This window comes from Phascolarctos cinereus, unplaced genomic scaffold (assembly GCF_003287225.1).
Source record: "Phascolarctos cinereus isolate Bilbo 61053 unplaced genomic scaffold, phaCin_HiC Scaffold_5;HRSCAF=322, whole genome shotgun sequence".
In the NCBI taxonomy this organism is placed as follows: Eukaryota; Metazoa; Chordata; class Mammalia; order Diprotodontia; family Phascolarctidae; genus Phascolarctos; species Phascolarctos cinereus.
Genome location: NW_027555958.1, coordinates 59,076,023 through 59,097,708, shown reverse-complemented (window position 1 = coordinate 59,097,708; position 21,686 = coordinate 59,076,023). Strand labels below are relative to the sequence as shown.

Genomic DNA, 21,686 nt, shown 5'->3' with positions numbered 1-21,686 from the left:
GAAGGAGGCGGTGGTCAAAAGCAAAACACTAGTGAAGGGGAGAGAAAGGAAAAAGGAGAAAGAAAAGCATAAATAGGGGGAAAAGAGGATGGAGAAAAAGACACAGATTGATTGTAATCATAACTGTGAATGTGAATGGGATGAACTCTCCCATAATACGAAACGGATTGCAGAATGGATTAAAAACCATAATCCTACAATATGTTGTTTACAGGAAACACATTTGAAAAAGAGTGACACATAGAGGGTAAAGGTAAAAGGCTGGAGCAGAATATATTATATGTCAGCTGAAGTAAAAAAAGCAGGGGTAGCAATCTTGATCTCTGATAAAGCAAAAGCAAAAATAGATCTAATCAAAAGAGATAAGGAAGGAAACTACATCCTGCTAAAAGGCACCATAGACAATGAAATAATATTACATTAAATTGAAAAGTTTTTGCACAAACAAAGCCAATGCAACTAAGATTGAAGGAAGGTAGAAAATTGGGAAAGAATTTTTACAACCAGTCTTTCTGATAAAGGCCTCATTTCTAAAATATATAGATAATTAAGACAAATTTATAAGAACACAAGCCATTCCCCAATTGATAAATGGTCAAAGGATATGAACAGACAGTTCTCAGATGAAGAAATTAAAGCCATCTATAGTCATATGAAAAAATGCTCTAAATCGTTATTGATTAGAGAAATGCAAATCAAAACAACTCTGAGGTACCACATCACACCTATCAGATTGGCCAACATGACAGAGCAGAGCAGGAAAATGATAAATGTTGGAGAGGATGTGGGAAAACTGGAACGCTAATACATTGTTGGTGGAGTTGTGAAATGATCCAACCATTTTGGAGAACAATTTGGAACTATGCCCAAAGGGATACAAAAATGTGCATACCCTTTGATCTAGCAATAGCACTTCTAGGGCTATATCCCAAAGAGATCAAACAAATGGGAAAAGGACCCACATGTACAAAAATATACATAGCAGCTCTTTTTGTGGTGGGCTGAGCAAGTTGTGGTATATGAATGTAATGGAATACTATTGTGCTATAAGAAATGATGAACAGGCTGACTTCAGAAAAATCTGGGAAGACTTATATGGTCTGATGCTGAGTGTAGTGAGCAGAACCAACAGGACTTTGTACACAATAGCAGCCACATTATGCAATGACTAAGAATGTTAAACTGAACCCTTCTCAGCATTACAAGTATCTAAGACATCTCCAGAGGCCTCGGGAAGGAAAATGCTGTCCACATCCAAAGAAAGAACTGTGGAAGTCTAATCACTCTCACTTATTTTTACCTTCTGTTGAGTTTTGTTTCATCTTTCTGATGGTTCCTCCTATTGGTTTTAATTTTTACTTACAACTTCACTAATGTGAAAATATGTTTAATGGGTATGTAAATGTAAAGCCTATGTCAGATTGTGCCCGTCTTGGGGAGGGTGGGGGGGAGAAAAAGGGAGAAAAATTTTCAACTCAAAAGCATATGGAAAAAAAAAAAAGACGTGTTTGGTCCTAGAGTCCTGAGCTGGGGGAAATTGGATCGGTCAGTCCACAAGCACATATCAAGCGCTGTGTCTATGCCAGGCACTATGCAAAGGGCTGGGGATGCAAAAAAAAAAAAAGGTTGGGCGGGGGAACCTCCTTTAGGAGTTCACCTTCTAATAGAGGAGACAACGTGTAAAAAGCTATTAACATACGAGGGTGTATATATAGTGTAAATGGGAGGAAGTCACAGAGAGAAGGCAATGGAAACCTTGTGCACCGATGGGGTTTGGCCTGAGTCTTGAAAGAAGCCGGGAGGCAAAGGCAGAGAGAACAAGCATTTCAGTAACCCGGACACAGTTCATGAAAAATCAAGGAATGGGGAGTTCAGTTGTGGGTGTGGGAGGAACAGCCAGAAGGTCAGAATCATTAGATCGTGGCGTCCGAGGAGGGGAATAAGGTATAAAAAGCCTGGAAGGGTAGGAAGGAGCCAGGTAATGAAGGGTTTTGAAAACCAAAGGACTTTATATCTGATACAAGAGGTCATAAGGAACGACTGGAATTTGCCGAGTAAGGGAGTGATACAATAAGAGCTCAGTTGAGGAAAATCACTTTGGCAAGTGGGGTGGAGGATGGGGAGCAGGGACTCAATGAAGATGACCATAACCGAGCTATGCCTCCCGGAGTGTTTCTCACCCAGAGCCTCTAAAAAGTTTGCCAAAAGACACCAACATAGCTCCTGGGTAATTAATAATAGCTGGCATTTATAGAGGGCTTTAAGGTCTGCAAAGTACTTCATGTATATTATCTCATTTGATTTCCACAACAACCCTGTGGGTTGTTAACGCTATTATCCCCATTTTACAGAAGAGGATACTAAGGCTGAAAAAAAGTTAAGCGACTTATCCAGTGCCTGAGTTGAGATTCAAAGTCAGGTCTCCCTGATAACTAAGTCTAGCATTTCCCATGGATATTACAGGAACAATACTGTCTCTCAGATAGACAGAAGAAAGAAGGGCAGAAGGGTGAGGATTGAGCTTTGAGGAACACCAACATTTAGGGGCAGTAGGAAGGAAAGGAGCTAGTGAAGGAGAAGGAATATTCAGGGAAGCCAGAGGAGAACCCAGATAATACAGTGTCACAGAATACAATGAAAGAATTTCAAGAAAGGAGGATAGCAAGTGCATTAGACATCTTTATAGTGCTTTACAATTTCCAGACTGCTTTAATTCACTAGACATTTATTAAACACCTACTATGTTCAAGGTAGGTTTGAGTCATAGAATCATAGACCCACAGCTTGGAAAGGACCTTAAAAGGCATTTAGTTCAACTCTTTTATTCTACAAACAAAGGAATACATGACCCAGGGAAGCTGTGACTCAGGTATTCAGCGTCAGAGGCAGGATTCCAACCAGAGGTTCTTTCCTTTGTACCACACTGCCTCTATAGTCTTTTCCAGCTATAACGTATAATGTTAGGTAGCATTATCCTTATTTTAAAGATGAGGAAAATAAAATAATGTGGTTAAATGATCTGTGTAAGGTTATACAAGGTTACCACGTGGTTAATAAGTGGTAGAGTTAAGATTAGAACTCAGATTCCATAAATATTTCTTCCCTTGAACCCCCATTTCCCATCTCCATACCTTTACACTGGCTCTCTGCCATGCCTGGAATGCTTTTCCTCCTCATCTTTGCCTCCCAGAATCCTTAATTCCCTTTGAGACTCTTCTCCAACCCCACCTTCTTCATGAAGCCTTTCCTGATCCCTCCAGCTGCTAGTGCCTTCCCTCTCAAAACTAACATTTATTCATCGAGTGTGTGCATATGCATGTGTTTACATAGACATACATAATACAGATAGGTAGATAGGTAGATAGGTAGACAGAGAGATAAATAGATAGAGTCCCTGTTAGAATGTACGTTTCTAGAGGGCTGAGGCTGTCTCATCCGCAGCTCTTAGCACAGTGCCTGGGGCATGGTAGATACCCAGTAATACTTGTGGATTGATTGATTAGCTCACTGGTTGACTAGTTCGAATGCCACAGAAAGGATGAGGAGGATAGAGGTCTAAATGATTTTTTCATCAGGAATTCATTGATCCGGGGTGGGCTACAAGAAGTATGTGGTTTCTATTTATTTATTTATAATTGATGGACTAAAACAAGCATTTCCATGACATAGTATAGTTAAAAAAAAAGATGATTGCATGTGCAATCATTATGTACAACTTGCTATTTCTTTTAAATATGTAATAAAGTTATGTACATTTCTGTTTTTTCCTTTTCTCCCCTTTCCTCAGCCCCAGAGATGGGTACCATTACACACAAATATATATGTAAAAATCATTCTATACATACTTCTATTTATTAATTCTTTCTCTGCATGCAGGTAGCATCTTCCTTTATAGGTCCTTTGTAATTAATTTGAATATTAATAATAGTAAAAATTACTTAGTTGCTCAAAGTTGTTCTTAAAACAATGCTGCTGTTATTGCATGCAGCATTCTCTTGTTTCTGTTTATTTCACTCTGTTATTTTGTGCAAGTCTATCCATGCTTTTTTAAGATCACTGAGCTCATAATTTCTTATAGCATAGTAATATTCTTCTTCTTTTTTTTTTGGCTGGGCAATGGGGTTAAGTGACTTGTCCAGGGTCACACAGCTAGTAAGTGTTATGTGTCTAAGGCTGGATTTGAACTCAGGTCCTCCTAAATCCAGGGCTGGTGCTCTATCCACTGTGCCACCTAGCAGCCCCTACAGTAATATTCCATCACAATCATATACCACAGCTTGTTCAGCTGTTCCCCAACTGATCAGCATTGCTGCAATTTCCATTTCTTTGCCATTACAAAGAGAGCTGCTAGAAATATTTTAGAACATATGGGTTCTTTCCCTTTTTCCCTAATCATCTTGGGAAACAGACCTAGTAGAGATATTACTGGGTCAGAGAGTATAGGCAGTTAAATAACTCTTGGAGTATAATTCCAGATTGTTCTCCAAAATGGTTGGATCAGTTCACAATTCTACCAACAATGAATTAGTGTCCCAATTTTTCCACATTACTTGCAACATTTGTTGTTTTCCCCCTTCAATCATTTTAGCCAATCTGATAGGTGTAAAATGATATCTCAAGGTTGTTTTAATTTGCATTTCTCTAATCAATAATGATTTAGAGCATTTTTTTCATATGACTATAAATTGTTTTGATTTCTTTATGTAAAAACTGCCTGTTCATATCCTTTGACCATTTATCAGTTGGGGGATGACTTGCATTCTTATAGATTTTACAGAGTTCTGTATATATTTGAGATGAGACCTCTATCTGAGAAACTCTATACATTTCCCTCCCAAAATTTACTGCTTTCCTTCTGATCTTGGCTATATTTGTTTTAGAAATAGAAAAAAAACCCACTGGAACCCTGGCAGGGGTGTGCTGGAGCCAGCTTGTATAAGCTCCTGAGAATAGTTGTTAAATTTTCAGTATGAGCATTTACACCTCAGAAATTGGCAAACACTAAAAATCAGGGCTTGATTTACTGTTTCGTTCATTGTCTAGACTTAAGAAAGTGATGGAGAAAATGTTAATAGTGCGTATTAAATTTCAGTGTGTATGCTTTTCAGAAAGCTGATTGTTAAACATTTACCAGCAGACCCCTACTTGAAGATGATTGTGGGACAAGACATTATGGGCAAGCATGAGGACTTCAGTTTAGAGGCAAGATGGCAGACCAAAACATGTGGCACTTGGGAAACCATGGCTGGGATTAGAGCCCCCAAGATAGGTTGGAAAGACTGAATAGCAATACTAGCATATATATGTTGTCAACCATTTACCAAAAGTTTGGTCCAAAGTAACAAACAGAATCAGTTTCCTCCTTTACCAAAGGCTTGCTCAATAAACAAACAGAATGAGGTTTACCTTAAACAAAAGTCTGATCAAGGAACAAACAGAATCAGGCTGTATATGTGTTTGTACGAGCTTATTTATTCTCACTGAGCCAGAGAATGTGCAAGCATGGGAGTCAGAAAATAATTCTGAACTCAGAGGTAAACAAGATGAAGGAGACTCTTCAGACACTTAGAGCAATCTCAACTCAAGGTGCCTGTGTCAACGAAAATTACAGTCTCCAAATGTGTTAACCATAATATGAGAAAGGAATCTTTGAATAAGATAGATTATAAGCAATAAGATAAGTGTCAAAGTGTCAATTGAAATTATAGATTCAGGATGTCTGTGTTTCTTCTATCATTAACATGACATACCATACCATACCATACCATACCATACCATACCATACCATACCATACCATACCATACCATACCATACCATACCATACCATACCATGTGTCCAAGATAAGGAAAGTCCCATTATTTAAGATGTCCGGTTCAAAGCATCTTGTCCTTGACAATTACAAACAGAAGAATGTTCCTGGTCAGCTTCATCTGGCCCTGTAGTTGCTGACACAAGAAGGGGCATTTTGAGTTCACTCAGAGAGCAAAACAAAGCATGTCTGTTGTGCCAGAGCATGCAAAGCATGTCTGTTAGGCCAGGGTGCTTCTTCTAGCTGATTACTTCAGGTTTTGGTCCTTATTGGGGCTCAAATGATCTTGAATGATTATCAGTGTATATATGTATATATGCACACATATGTATGTATATATATATATATATGCATATGCACACATCTATACATATACACAAGTCACTTAACCCTCTTTGCCTTGGTTTCCTCATCTGTAAAATGAGCTGGAGGAGGAAATGGCAAACCACTCCAGTATCTTTGCCAAGAAATCCCCAAATGAGGTCACGAAGAGTCAGACATGACTGAAAGCAACTGAACAACAACAACAATATATATGTATATATAATACACACATACCAACATATGTAGTTTGTACATGTATGCACACGCATACACACCCCACCCCCACATATACACACACATGCACATATCTATGTATTATATATCATTTGAAGGTTTGTACATGCTTCCTTCATTTGATGCTCATGAGAATCCTGTGAGATAGGTGCTATGTTATCAAATTCCTTTTACGCATGAGGAAACTGAGTCTGAGGCTGTGACTTGACCAGGGGTTACATGGTTAATAAAGTCTCTGAGGCAGAATTTGAACTCAGGACTTTCTGAGTTCAATTCAGGCAGTATATCTGATATGTTTCTTAGTTGCCTCAGAATCAGAAAGAGAGGAACAGAAAGCAATCATCTCTCTTTCTGTCCCACTGAGGTTTGGGGAGTAGGAGCAGGAGTCTGTCATTCAGAAAGGAAGACTTTAATTTTACTTAAAACAAAGAGGGGAGAGAGAGAGAGTGTGGTGAAAATATTGAGGAGCTAAATGCCAAAGTCCCAGCTGCACACGTGACTCGTGGCTCCTTTAAAACTTATTCAAGCAGCTAGAAGCCTGTATCATCATCTTCCTTCCCCATTCCTTGCCCATATCCTTTTTTTTTTTTTTATTTCCAACAGCCTGTTAGGGCTGTTTCTTAGATTGAGAAAAGACAATAAGTTTCTGGTGGCTGTTCTTTGTGTTTCTGAGGTTTGACAGTTTTATGTAAGCTGTGATCTTCTGATTGTCTAGCCATGTTTTTAAAGACTGGTCTTACTTAGGTCCTTAGCTTCGGCTGTGTTGCATCTCAAATTCTACTGTTTTATCAACATCGTTAGTCCCGCCTTGGGCTTTGTGGGGTGCATGGGAATTTGGAATCAGAGGGCTGGATTTGCATTCTGGATCTGCCATTCACTGGCCATGTGACCGTGGGCAGGTTGCTTAACCTCTCTGGGCCCCAGGATCCTCCCCCCCAAAAGGGGTGCTTGGGTTAGTTGATCCCACCTAACTTCCTTTCCAGATTTAAATTCATGATCTTGTTGGCTTTCTTCCTTTTATTGATGCCTTCTGTTTTTAAATCACGATCATTTTAAAATATCATTCCCCACTTCTACTCTGTTGAGTCCTTCCTTGTAACAAAGATCAGTTTAGCAAAATAGTGACTGAATCGGACTGAGTATCTGACAGTCTGTACCTGGGGTTCTTCCCTCCTCTACCAATAGGAGGGAGATGTGACTGGGGCCAAGGTTGTTGATTTGCTTTTAAAAAACATTATTGATGCTCTTTGTTTTTAATATCATACTCGTTTCTGGCTATACTCCTACTTTATTTTTTTTTTGAGGGAGAGGAGGAAAACATTGACCTTATGAAAAATGATTATTAATAACCAATATCTTAGAGATTCAGAGCTTCCCCCAGCCCCCTTCTTCCAAAATCTTCACTTTTAAGTTCAGTTTTTCTTCAGAAGGACATTACTGATAATGAGATTGCATTGACTGTCCTTATCTTGGTCAGCCCCCACCCAAGCTTGCAAGTAATTTAGTCTAAGGTAGGAAAACCCATTGTCTTTTACTCATCCTTGGCTGGAGACAGATTCTCTCCTCTAGATAGCTCAAATCCAGGGGGGCGATCTGATAAAAGAAGTATTTCCTCTATCTAAAGGTGAAATGATAATGGAATGACTTCAGTCCCCATTGAAAGGGTATATAAACTGTGCACCCTGACCCCAAAGGGAGCTCAATTCCAACCTGGCCCCCATGCATGGGCGCTCTCATGCTGCTGGCTTTGAGAGAAGTAAACACTGATAGAACCTAATCCTGTTTGTCTTTCTTAGACTGAACTCTGAAGGTTGACAACCTACTTTCAAAAAAGAGTGAATGGAAAAAAAAAAGTCTTATTTCAGATTGAATAGACTTATTAGATCCTGTCAGGAAGTTGGACTGGTCAGTATTTTGCCTTGGGTCACTTAAATGAGTCACTTAAGCTCCTTAATTCTGACTTTTCTCATCTGCAAAATGGGAGAGATGAACTACTTTATCCTAAAATCTCTCCCTGTTCCGTGGGACCAGGATCAGGGGTATCTCTGCAGGCTTCTTGGTGGCATATTCTTGATCTGGGATTATTTTAGAATCCAGTGTAAGGACTGTAAGGACTGCAGATTCCCGGTTCTGACCCGCCACTCTTAGATCCAGACTGTAAAGGGAATTCTTACACAAATCTTAAAAGTACACTGCCATTGGCCTGAAAGGGGCAGGGAATTTGCCTCTTTGGTGTCCTTGGGGCTGCTGAAAAGGAAAGGTCCAGACCCAGTTGAGTTGATTAGGAACATTGGTTTATTGGGATAAGTGAGGTCAGGGAAGAAGCCCAACAAAGGCTCAGGATTTGGGAGTTGGACACAGGTGAGAAGAAAAGATAAATATGTAGGATTGAGAAATGGCTCTGGGCTTTAGTAAGAGGCAAGAATGAAGACTGTCATCTCTCACCTTAACCAGAATGGTGAAGGTGCTCCATTTGATTTCATGGCGTGATGAGTCAAAGGGGATGGGAAGGTGTACACAGGAAAGGAAGGTATGGTTTGGCCCTACAGAGCAGAACGAGGAACAAGAGGTCTAAGTTGCAAAGAAGCAGATTTAGGCTGATGTCAGGAAGAGCTTCCTCACAAAAAACAGAGGGAGCCGCCTGGAGAGGCAGTGGGCCCCCCCTCACAGCCGGAGGACCAGCGGGTGGGGCACGTCATCGAAGGCATTCTTCTTTAGGCATAGGCTGGATTACAAAGCCCCTGAGGTCTCTTCTGACTCTGAAATCCTAGAGGTTTTGTAACCTCGCCTTTCTTCTCTGGGACAAAGTACAAAATGTGGGGGGTAGATTCTGGAGGAGAAGAATGGACATACACACGTGGGAAAAGGAGGTGGGATGACTGAGGCCCTCCAATCCGCTGCTCCACTTGGTCCTTAGCATCTGTCTGGAAAGGAAAGGGAATGTGAAGAAGGAGCCCTCATGGTGATACTTCTATGGGTGGTTTGGGGTGTGTTTGTGAGTGTGTGTATGTGCACCTGATGTTACACACTTGTATCCAGTGTTACTCTCAGAGCCTGTGCCACCAATTCCCCCTTCCCACCGAAGATCCCCAGGGGCTTATGGTTGCGGCTGACCCCCACAGGAGAACAATCTTACACTGGCATGGGGGGCACACATAACCACACTCCTGTATGCACACTCTCATAGCAATAGACCTAGGTCCTGTCCCCCAAGGGCTGGCTCACTGTTTTCCTGAGGATCTTGTCTTGCTGGATTGGTGGGGATTGGGATGGACTGGGAGTTTACACAGGGGTCTGGGTTAGCCAATTATCCACGATGAGTAGCTGACCTCTAGCACCCAACCTTGTGCCATTTTCAGTACAGTTCATGGCTACTATGAAACTTAAACAGGACTCATGTTTGTGGGAACATTTAGAAGGGCCTGGGCCTGAAGGGTACAGGTGTGAGAAAGTCAGGAAGAGCTCTTGGGCTTCCAAGTGAAGGGCCAAGGTAATAGGTGGGAGAGGGGTGTGTATCTCTACCTGATGGCCAAGTGCATGGGGCTCCCTAGCCTGGGACAGTCTCTCCCCAAGGTCAGTGGAGGCAGGAGAATAGGGCCTCAGAGTTCTGGTGTCCCTGCTTCAGTCTTCTCAGCACCTGAGGGACTCGGGGTGGGGGGGAGGGAGGCCTCTACCCTCTGCCTCATTCCTCCCCTCCACCCCCATGTATAATGATGGGACTCAGGAAAAGGACAGAGAGAAGTCTAAGGGTTGGAGGCCCTTAATGTTGGAGGCCTGAGTTATTGATGATTTCCAAAGTCCCTCTGATTTTAAAATTTCAGAAACCTTTGTGCCTGTCCTACAGCTGGGAACCTGGCTTCTTCCCCCTTGCCAATAGCTCAGCAGGGCAGGCAGATGAGGCTCTTCATGTCTCAGTTGCTAGATTGTGGGGGCAAGGGGCAACAGCTGAGGGTCAGGATGTATGTGGCAAGAGACAGCTTGTTCCAGCTCTGAGAACACCATCTGCTTCTCTCCCAGGAGCATGTTACTTATTGTCCTTGGTGCACAATGGTGCCTCATTCAAGGAAGGAGAGATGTAGGAAGGGAGGGCCGGGGCCAGAGAGGAAGAAAGTGAGAAAGAAGATAGGTGGGAGAGAGGGAGAGATGGGGGAGGGAGGGAGAGCAGTCACAGGATTCTAGATTCTAGCTAGAAAGCACCTGAGTGGTCATTTGAGTCCAACACTATCATTTTACAAATGAAGGAAACTGAGGTACAGAGATGTTATAACTAGGAAGTGGAAGAACTAGGATTTGAACCCAAGTTTTCTGATTCTAAAACCAATGCTTTGCTCTACAACCACAGTGACTCCCAGTGCTTTAGGGATTCAGGCTCCAAGTGACTAGTCCAATACCATTTTCTCCAGGCCAATGAAAGACCTGTCCCCCCTGTCCCGAATTCTTGAGGAGATAGTTTCCTAGAGGGAGGTTGAGTTGTGGGCCTGTAATGGATGTAAATGGGACCAGGGGAGCAGGCCTGGGTTGTGGCTAGGTGGTGGACCCTTGTGACCCAAAGCACAGGCTTGTTCACAAAGCCATCTATATCCTCCTTCCCTGGTATTCAGCCTCTTTTCTCTCCACCAATAAGCAGATAGAGAAATAAGCAGACAGAACCAGACTCATACATACATACAAACACAAAGGTTAATATGTAGTAGCCAGAGGGTTTGACCCAGGAGAGTAGAAATCTGGTCAGCATTTGTATGTGACAGAAATCTGGAGAACCTGTGCTGAGGCCTTGGGTAAGAAGGACCTTATGTAAGGTCCTGTCCTTGTGCTCCTATTCCTTTCTCCAGGCATGAGGGGCTTCCTCCCTGCCCCACCCTAACCCCCTGTAATGCTGAACTCTTGCTTACCTTGACTGACTCAAGATGGGTGACTTCGGGGAGCTGCCAGCCATCATAAAAAGTGGGTATATAGGCTGGAGGTACCAGTTCGTCTTTTGGCCAAGAATCCCTGCAGAAAGAGGCTGATCTTAGTAATCATGCTACTAAACTGGCCTCACACTAGAGAGTCCTTGGGAAGATGTCGGTTCCCTATTTAATGGGGGACCCAGAACACTCCCCCCCCAACCCCCAGAACAGAGAAATGCGTTGAAGATGCACAACAAAGCACCAGGGGAGAATCAACAAATAGGGAGAGATGATGGAGTACAGGGGAAAGAATTCTGATTTGGAGTGAGTGGATCCAAGTCTGAGTCTCATCCCCTGCATTTGCTGCCTGTATGACCATGGGCTAGCTGCTGAAAGTCTCTGGACTTTGGTTTCCTCCTCTATAAAATGAAGGACTCAGTCTAGATCAAGAGTTCTCTACTTTTTTGTGTGTCCTGGCCTCTGATGGCAGTCTGGCAAAACCTATGGACCCCTTCTCAGAAGAATGTCTTTAAACGCACAAAATAAAATATATAAGATTATAAAGGAAACCAATGATATTGAAAAATTGTCAAAATATGAAAAAAACCCAAACCCAAATTCACAGACTCTAGACTTAAGAACCCCTAGATCATCTATGATGTTCCTTTCAACTCCAAATCTGTAATTCCACATAAACAAAGATGTTTATTTCTAAGGCAATATTTGCCTATAATCAATGCATTTCTTTTTTATTTTTGGAGAAAATCGGGGATAATTGACTTGCCTAGAGTCACACAGCTAGTAAGTGTCATTTAAACTCAGGTCCTCCTGACACCAGGGCCCGTATTCTATCCAATCTATTCATTTCTAAATGCCCTCATTCCTGTGTCCGATTATGTATTACTCCCAGTTTCTACAAGAGAAAGATGGCAACATTTTCATCCTTGTTTCTGAGATAAGATATTGTGAAGATGGATATTTCTACATGCCTCCTCCACATACCCAGCAGAAAATAATGTGGCAAAAATTATCTTAAGTCTCACTTTGTACCTAATTCTTTGAGAAAAAGTTGGTGCTTTTCTGCCCTTGGAGAGGGTGGGAGCGGGTAGGGTGGGGTGAGAGAAAGTGGTGCTAGCTAATGCCCAGGATCTCTTTTCAGCTGTGAGATTCTATGATTCTAGCAAGATAAGATTTAGGTTCCTATGTAAGTTCCCCAGGGAGGAATTTGAGAGTAGCAATATAGTGAGTGCATTATGGGAGAAAGAGTCAGGAGAACTGGCTGCCACTAATTAGAAGTATAATTTCATTTCTGTGGACCTGTGTTTCTTAATCTGAAAAATAGGACTCGGGGTAAGGAGGTGGCCTAAATTATGCCTAAAGTTCTGTCCAGGTCGAAAATTCTGCAGCGTTGTGGTCAGAATAGAACGACTGGGCCTGGATCTCACCGTGTTGCAGTCCAAGCAGTTCCAAGTTCCTTCCAATAATTAATGTGGTTTTCTTCCAGATTCGTATTCATCAGTTTTATGGCCTTGTCTGTCAGCAGAGGACAGTTTACCAGTCTTGGTAGGGTTTTGTAGTTAGGGCAATAATAAATGACCTAGGGGGTGGAAGAAGGTGTGGGAGAAAGCATTAGAAATACCACCTCCCCCCATATCCCCCAAATTAGATTTCATCGAGCTTGTCCCTGTTTCAAAGGCCTGTGCTTGCATACAGATGGGGAGTTAGCATGCTTTTGGGTCAAGTGGGCACAAGCGTGAGGTCTGCCTTCCATAGGTCCGAGTCCGTTTCCTCCTTTGTAAGATGAGGAGGTCACTCTTTCTACAACTGCCTCATAAGGTCATTGTAAGTAAGGCACTATATAAATGCAAGGTTCTCCTATGTGTAAGCATGTTGAGAGGTTCTTGCTCTCCATTTTCTACCAGCCTGTGACCACTTTCTTCCTGGGTCTACCCATGAATCCTGTTCACCTTATCAAAGTCCTCTCTCACCCTTAGGGGTTCTTAGGATCAAAGATGATGGCTTGGTTCTGTAACTCTGTCCAGCAGTGTGGATCATATGTTTTTTCCCCCAAACCAAGAATTGGCGTGACAAAGGATACTCCCTTTGCAAAGATTCCTTAAATGACAGTTTCTTTTCTCAAAATCAATATTGTCCTGGAAAGCTCAAGGTGTGCAGGCAAGAAGCAGGAGAGCATGGAGAGGGATAGTATTGTCTCTGTCCTTGACCTCCATCTTCTACGCTTGCTCATCATCTTCTAGCCCCAACTGCTTAGATTTGTTCAAATTAGTCTTCTTTCCTCTTTTCTTGGACTTCAGTCCTTCTCCTGCCTCCTTCTATCACACTCACTGCCCACTGCTTGCCCCCCCCCACCTTCCTACTCACATATTCCAGAGACTGAAAGAGGTTGAAGACTAATTCTCGGACAATTGACTCTTCCAGGCAGCTGCTTATCTTCCCCTGGGGACACAAAAGGGTATTTTTCTCCCCTTCCACCTATAGGTAAATACTCCAGAGAGGGAATGGAGTAGCTTGAGCACCATTCTGTATTTGTGAATGGCTAACTCACTGAAAACCCAGCCAACAGAGAGGGGGTACTCTGGATGACTTTGGAGTGGAAAGGGCTAAGAGGTAGAAGTTAATTTTGGAAAGAGGGTTAGGACTTGTAATGGAGGTGGAGGTTGAGATGGAGTTGGATCTGGAAGGAGGAGGGTTAGGATTCATAATGGAGGTGGAGGTTGAGAAGGAGTTGGGTTTGGAAGGGAGGAGCCTGGAGGAGAAGGTGGCCTCCAGGACTCTTCCCCCCAGGGGCTGACATACCAAGAGGTTGAAGGCATACTTGATCTTCTGGAAGTAGTCTATGTACTGGGGGGCTGGGAGCCATACTGTGAGTGGAGAGATAATAAGTGATAGATCACACAGACCAGTTCCCAGACACCCCTTTCCCCATTTCTGAGTGTACATTTCTCACCTCTAAACCCTTACATTCAGTCCACACTTCTGTGCCTACTTATTGTTAGAAACAAATAAAATCATGCATGCAAGGAGCTTCACATATCTTAAAGTGTTCCATAATTTCCAGTGATAATCACCATTCCTAAGTGCCCCCACCATCCAAGACCTCAGTGCTCACCCTTTGACTCTTTTTCCTTGTTGACTTTTTCTTTCACCTTTCCCACAAATGTGATGATATCATCCTTGACATGCATCAGGATCTCCTGTACCCAGGGACAAGCCCAATAGATGAGAACCCTTGATTTTGAACAGCTAGTTCGTCCCAGCCCTGCCCTTTGTCTCCAGGATCTTCCCAGTCTTGGAAACTTCCAGTTTGGCTCCCCAGCCAGCCCTAGTTCAACCTAAGGCCAATCAATGCCTTTCCATGCCTTCCCAGCCTAAACCCCTCTTGCCATCCCAGGAAAGCAGGAAAAGATCCCAGGTAAGCTAGAGTCCTTTCTTCATTATCCTTCCTTACTCCACCCTTTCCAGTTAGTTTGCCCCAATTTTGAGAATCCTCCTTTGGGTTGTTACCATATCTTCAGTTGGGTACTGGTTCTCTCTCCAATAGGGGGTCTTAATCATCTGGTGCTCAGTATTCCTATTCATGTTGAAAGATTGGTGCCTGCAAAGCTCAGAGTCCATTGAGGGGGTCACCAAAGTACTGGCACGGTTCTGGTTCCAAGCAGGGTGCTGAAACACAGGAAGCTTTAAAACACTACCTTCCCCTTGTTCCTTGACTATTATTATTCTTCTCATTTTACAGTTAAGGAAACTGAGGCAGACAGAGACTTGTCTAGGGTCACACAATTTCTGAGGCAGGATTTGAACACAGGTCTTCCTGATTCCAAGCCCAACTTACTATTCACTATGCCCCCTAGCAGCCCCTTGTTGACTCAGGTCCAGAAGTATAAACTGAGAAGACTCGCTCCCATATAGTTTTCTCTTGTTATTTAACATTTCATTTGAGTGATCTGAGCTGAGGCCTAGGTTAAATCATTTGCCTAAGGTTGGTAAGTGACCAAGCTGGACATCAAGCCCATGCTCTTCTGCACGATCTCATTTGTGCCACCTTCAGAATTAGGGGAGTGTGTTAGATGTAGGGCAGAAAGAGGAAGAAGGTGAGTAGCTAGAGTTGAGCTTATGAAGCAGAAAAGTAAAAAGAGTTATTAGAAGTTGGTTAGGGGGCAGCTAGGTGGTGCAGTGGATAGAGCACTGGCCCTGGAGTCAGGAGGACCTGGGTTCAAATCTGGTCTCAGATACTTGACACTTACTAGCTGTGTGACTCTGGGCAAGTTGCATACTCTGGTTGCCTTGGGGGGGGGAAGAGAGAGAGAGAGAGAGAGAGAGAGAGAGAGAGAGAGATTGAAAGTTGGTTGAGAAACCAAGATACTCATTTGTGAAATGTTCAATAATAATAGAAGACTGTTCTTAGTCCAAGATGCAGTTGAGAGGTCAAGACCTCCTAGTCCAAATCTCTCATGTGTTTGGATTAGATGGCCTCTTAGGTCTCTTCCAATCCTAGGACTCCCACCCCAATGCTTTCATTATCTTTCATCCATTCTGAGCATGAATGTCTTACCCTGGAAACCTCATATCCATTTCACCCTTGCCCATCCAATTCAACCCACCTCTACTTTCTTCTGACACCCCCTTTTGCACTGTGCTCTATGGAACCTCTTCCCCATTCTGCCCTCTTCCCACTTATCCCAAAGTTATAACCTTCTCTTCCCTCTATATCCTGGTTCTAAATAAAATCGGGTTCTTCCTAAATTCCCAATACCAGCTCCCCTGCTCTTTTCCTATCCAAACCTCCCTTAAAAGCTGCATTTTCACTCATTCCCCACAATTCAATTCAGGGTGGTGCCACCCTGCTCCTCCTGTAACTTCTGACCCACTCTGGCTCTGATTTCATCACTCAAGTGAGGAAACTGCTCTCTCAAAAGGCACCAGAAGATTTCACGCCAAATCCAATAGTCTTTTCTCATTTTTGGTTCTTTTTGATCTCTCTGGGACATTTCCTGTCCAGTCCAGCAAAACATTTATTAAGTTGCTACTAGGTACAAGGCACTATGCCATGCCCTGAGGGCAAAAGGAAAACAAAAGTCCAGTGCCTGTTCTCAAGGAAGTTTGCATTCGATTTATAACTTCCTTCATCTGTTCTGAAATTTTACTTTTGCACTTTTCCTCCAATTTTACCAGCTGTCTCCTTTCTATCCTCCTTGTCAGTCCCTCTCCTCCTCCTTCAACTCTCTGCCTGGTAATATCTCAAATTTCTGTGCCTAGTCATAGGCCGAGACCCTTTCTATGTTCCTTTTGGGAGTGTACCCATCACTAGAACTGCAACTACTCAGCTCTGTGATGATGACTTGCAAAACTGCGTCTCTATCTTTGACCTCCCAACTACATTTTCAGCTAGGAAAAGACAATTCCATTTAAAAGTCCTGGTTGTTTCTCTTTAATTTACTTTTTTCCAACTACATGTAAAACTTTTTAACATTTGTTTTTAAAAATTTTGAGTTCCAAATTATCTCCCTTCCTCCCTCCCCCTCCCAACCCTAATGAGAAGGCAAGCAATTTGATATAGGTCACACATGTGCAGTCATGCAAAACGTATTTCTCATATCAATCAAGTCGTGAAAGAAAACATAGACCAAAAAAACAAAAACAAAAATAAAGTTAAAAAAGTATGCATTTAGATTCCATCAGTTCTATCTCTGGAAGTGGATAGCATTTTTTAATCGAGTCCTTTGGAATTGTCTTAGATATTGTATTGCTAATTTTTCACTGTACAATATTGCTGTTACTGTGTACAGTGTTCTCCTGGTTCTGCTCACCTCACTTTGCATCAGTTCATGTATTCCATGACAATCATATACCACAACTTGTACAGCCACTCCCCAGTAGATGGGCATCCCTTCAATTTCCAATTTTTTGCCACCACAAAAAGAGCTGACAAATATTTTTGTACATATAGGCCCTTCCCTCATCAACCCTCCCTTTTTAAAAAGTCTCTTTGGGCTATAGCTCTAGGAGTACTATTGCTGGATCAAAGAGTATGGATGATTTTATGTCCTTTAGGGCATAGTTCCACCTTGCTGTCCAGAATGGTTGAGTCAGTTCACAACTCCATCAACAGTGCATTAATGTCCCAGTTTTCCTGCAGCCCCTCCAACAGTTATTATTTTCCTTTTCTGTCATACTAGTCAATTTGATAGGTGTGAGATGGTACCTCAGAGTTACTTTAATTTGCATTTCTCTAATCCATAGTGATTTAGAGCATTTTTTTCATATGATTATAGATAGTTTTGATTTCTTCATCTGAGAACTGCCTAGTCATAGAGCATTTCTCAATTGGGGAGTGACTTGTATTCTTATAAACTTGACTCAGTTCTCTATATATCTGAGAAAGGTGGAAAGGCTTGGATACTTGTTCCAACTCTGCCACTAACTAGCTGTGTGACCTTTTACACAGGTCAAGGGCCTCTGGGGCCCTTGATTTCTTCATCTATGACGTATTAGATAATCTCAGAAATCTCTTTAGAGTCCTGAGATTCTGTAATCCCATCCTTCTACTGGTTGTTCAAACTATAATCACGATACTCACCCCTACACTGACTTCCCAAATAAGTTTACTTTTGTTGCTGTGACCGCCATTCTCACAGGTTTCCGGGCTGGAAACTCTGCCGCCATCGTTGACGCCTCCCTCTCCTTCATCCTTTATATACAATCTGTGACCAAATCCAATCTTTTTTTTTTTTTGTATTTGTCTCTTTGATTCCATCCTCTACTCTTTCACAGCCATCACCTTAGTGCACGCAGGCTTTCATGATCTCATCTCTAGATTATTACAACAGCCTCCTAATCTATCCCTTTGCTCCTGATTTCTCCTTCTTCATTTTATCCTGAACACTTGCTTCAAATTAATCTCCCTAAACTTGTTAAGACATCACTAACCAATTTAGAAGCCTATAATGTATAATACATTCATTGCAACTTCTTTATCAAGTCTCAGCTCCTTTACTTCCATTGTCTGGAGAAGACCTGCCACCCCACCTATTCAACCTTATTTTCCATTGTTTAGGGAAAGGGAAAAAATATTATTAATTGCCTATGTGCCAGACACTGTGCTAAGTACTTTTACAAAGATTATCTGCACAACAACTTTGAGATATGGGTGCAATTACTATCCCCATTTTGCAGTTAAGGAAACTGAGGCAGATATAGGTTAAGTGACTTGCCCAGGGTCACACAGCTAGTGAGAGTTATGTGTCTGAGACCACATTTGAGCTCAGGTCCTCCTGAATCCAGGGCTCTATGCACTGTGCCACCTAGCTGCCCCTACCCTGCTTCAGTGTTCACTACCTCAGTGTTCTTTCCCATCTCTGCACTTATGTTTATACTGTTCCTCCTTACACTGACTTAAAGCTGATCTACTTGTTAAGGCACAGTGCAAATTCTGATTCCTTCATGAAAGCCCTTCTGTTGCTGCTCTAGCTCACATCTCTCTCTCTCTCTCTCTCTCTCTCTCTCTCTCTCTCTCTCTCTCTCTCTCTCTCTCTTCTCTCTCTCTCTCTCCGTCCCTCCCTCCCTCCCTCCTTCCCACCCTCTGTCTTTCTCTTTTTTCTCTTCTCTCTCTCTCTCTCTTCTCTTCTTTCTCTCTCTCTCTCTCCCTCTCCCCCCTCTCTCCCTCCCTTCCTGTCTCTCTCATTCGCCCCATCTCTCTCTCCACCACTGCACTTGCCCTTGGTTTTTCAGTCTTTGATTGCTCTTGAATCACTTTTAGTCTGTCAGTGTGATTTCCCAGTTGGATTGTGAGCTCCGTGGAGATAGGGACTTCTCTCGAGTTCTTAGCCTGGGGCTGTGACCTGGTATTCACCGAATACTTATTGATTAATTGAATTGAAAGCCTGACTGGGAACACTGGGATAAGGCATAGGGCATAGTGGAAATGTACAGATTGGAAGAGATGACTTTCGTGGTCTTGTCCTAGTCTAAGATTCTGTGATTTGGGGAAATAATCACCTTCACATTATTTACTTTGATTTCTTTGTGGTAGTTCAGTGACTGTGTTGTTAGGGCTGCTGAACCTGGCACCCAAAATGAATACAAAGGGAGACATGATTAGAAACTGGGAGAGTTGGGGACTGGGAGAGCTGCCAGAGCATAGGGGGGATGGAGGAACAGGCTGGTGCTGCCTGAGGGCAGAAGGGGCCCAGTAAGGAGAGGAGTGCAAGGGAGAAAGCAGGAACAGAAAAGATGGCTGGGAAGAGGAAAAGAAAAGGTAGGGCTCTGGGTGGGAGGAAGGGATTTGGGGGAGGTAGAAGCCAGGCCTAGAGACTCTGGCACATGTAGGATTTACTGATGTATATTATCACAATTCCTCTTCTGTGCTGGTTGTGAGAACCTGAAACCAAGAGAAAAATCATGTCTTGGCCTTACTGCTCAGGCCCTGGAAGCCCTAAGCCTCCTGTGACCTCTCAACTCCCTGACCTTTACCCCTTGTGTCTTTTCCACAGGACCCCTCACCTCGGTTCTTATGGGCCAGAGAGCAGAAAGTAAGGAGCCAAGGCCTGGAGGATAAGGGTGAAGGGTGGGGGCTGGGAGGTCAAGGGCAGTGGCAGGGCAAAAATGCAAGGAGATAGAATTCCTAGGAATTCCTGGATAGAATTCCTTTTGTTTTCCAAATTCATTCAAGAACTCTTCGGCTGCCTTTGATGAGTCCATTTGGGACAGGAACCATGGAGCCAGGATGGATATGTTAGAGATCAAAGTTCTAAGTCGCTAACCTTGGTCTAGAGTCAACAGTGTGCAGCTGGCACTGTTTAACAATAGTTTACCAAATACACACATGCAATATGTAGATGTGTAGATATACACATGCAGATATACACACATGCATCTATACGCATAGGTATATACACATCTATACACATAAGGCACAAACACACAACACACAGGTATATACAGGCACATAAGGCATAAACACTCAACACACATGTATATACACACAATACGCATATGTATGCATATACCTATACACACATACATATATGTATATACATACCCCCATATATATACACACACATGCATACATAGATGCATACACCCTTAACGTACTTTTAAGTTTAATCTTGATTAACATTTTCTCCATCACTTTCCTAAGTCTAGAGACAATAAACAAAGCAATAAATCAAGCTCTGACTTGCAGTCTGCCCATTACAGAGCTGTAAATGCTCACATTAAAAATTTGACAGTAGATTCTTCCGATCAAGTTCAAGCTAGCTGCAGCACACCCCTGCCTAAAGTCCAGATTTACAATCTAAGAATCAGTGATTAAGGAACTGATTGTGACTAAGGAGGTCATGAAATTCAGAAGCATTGGGGAAGGGGTACAGCAGGCTTGGGAACTAAGGCATTGAAGTTATTTTTTAATCTGGATAATGGAGATTCAGTGGTGGACTTCTTAGAGGGAAAGAACCTGCAGGGATACGAGTGAGTGAGTGTGTGTGAGTGAATATGGGTGTGTGGTCTCATCATGGCATAGAGGTGGCCCTGAGTTCTCAAAGGACTTGCCAGCAGAGCTCAAGCTCGGTTGGGTCATACCAAGCTGATAGGTCCCATAATGGACCAAGACCCAGTCTAGCTAAGTTTAGAAAGGCTCATCATCAGGTCACCCAAAGGGGGGTGACTTTTTCGGCCCCAACAATTCTTGAAGACAATCTACAAAGTCATAGGGAAGTTTCAATCTAGGTTGGCTGAGGAAATGCCCGCACGGCAAAGATTCTAGATAGATCGTAGTCAGATCACTGACAGATCCTAACATTATTGAGAGATAGAGCAAGCAGAAACAAGGAGAGAAGTCTTTGGACTTCGTTTTCCATGATTCTTGGGGCACAGAGACCTTGCTCATTGAAAGAAATTCCCTGGACCCCATGTCTCAGCAGCTGTGTGTGCCTGAGCACAGAGAGGTTGCATACTGAGGTAAGGACTCTGAAGTATGAACCCAGATGCCATGCGTTCAAACCCCACCTAGGATATTTAATTATGTATGACATTGGGCAAGTCCCTGAAATGAATTTCCTGATCTAGAAAATGAGGGGGTTGAATTAGATGTCCTCTGAGGTGCCTTCCTGTTCTAGATCTGTGATCTGATAACTTGGATTGATAGGGACTCTTCTGAAAGGTGGGAGGTTTAATAAGGGAATGTGCACAGGGCTGGGAATAGGGTGAGCAGAGATGAAGAGAACAAGTTGGTTCTGCAGTCAGAATGAGGAAGAATAGGGGCTATGTGGGCTGAGATTGCTGTAGTAGACTTGAACCCAGGAATTCTGGAAGAATTCCAACGACCCTCGAGCTACCAGAGTGTTTTAGCAGCTCTTTTTATGCCTGGCGCAGAAAGCAGGGAGGGAGAGGTAGGAGAAGAAGCAAGTGCTG

At 42.8% G+C, this 21,686-nt stretch overlaps 1 protein-coding gene across 1 annotated transcript; it reads right to left on the bottom strand.

Annotated features, from left to right (window-relative positions):
- Window positions 1-8,676: 8,676 nt before the first annotated feature.
- Window positions 8,677-14,919, bottom strand: LOC110216457 (epidermal growth factor receptor kinase substrate 8-like protein 3). Its single transcript, XM_078156746.1, has 7 exons — window positions 14,784-14,919; window positions 14,389-14,473; window positions 14,076-14,140; window positions 13,641-13,715; window positions 12,704-12,855; window positions 11,262-11,361; window positions 8,677-9,293 (listed from the first exon to the last, which is right to left on the bottom strand). The coding sequence occupies exons 1-7, from the start codon at window positions 14,892-14,894 to the stop codon at window positions 9,084-9,086; spliced, it is 798 nt and encodes a 265-aa protein (XP_078012872.1). The 5' UTR covers window positions 14,895-14,919; the 3' UTR covers window positions 8,677-9,083.
- Window positions 14,920-21,686: the final 6,767 nt, after the last annotated feature.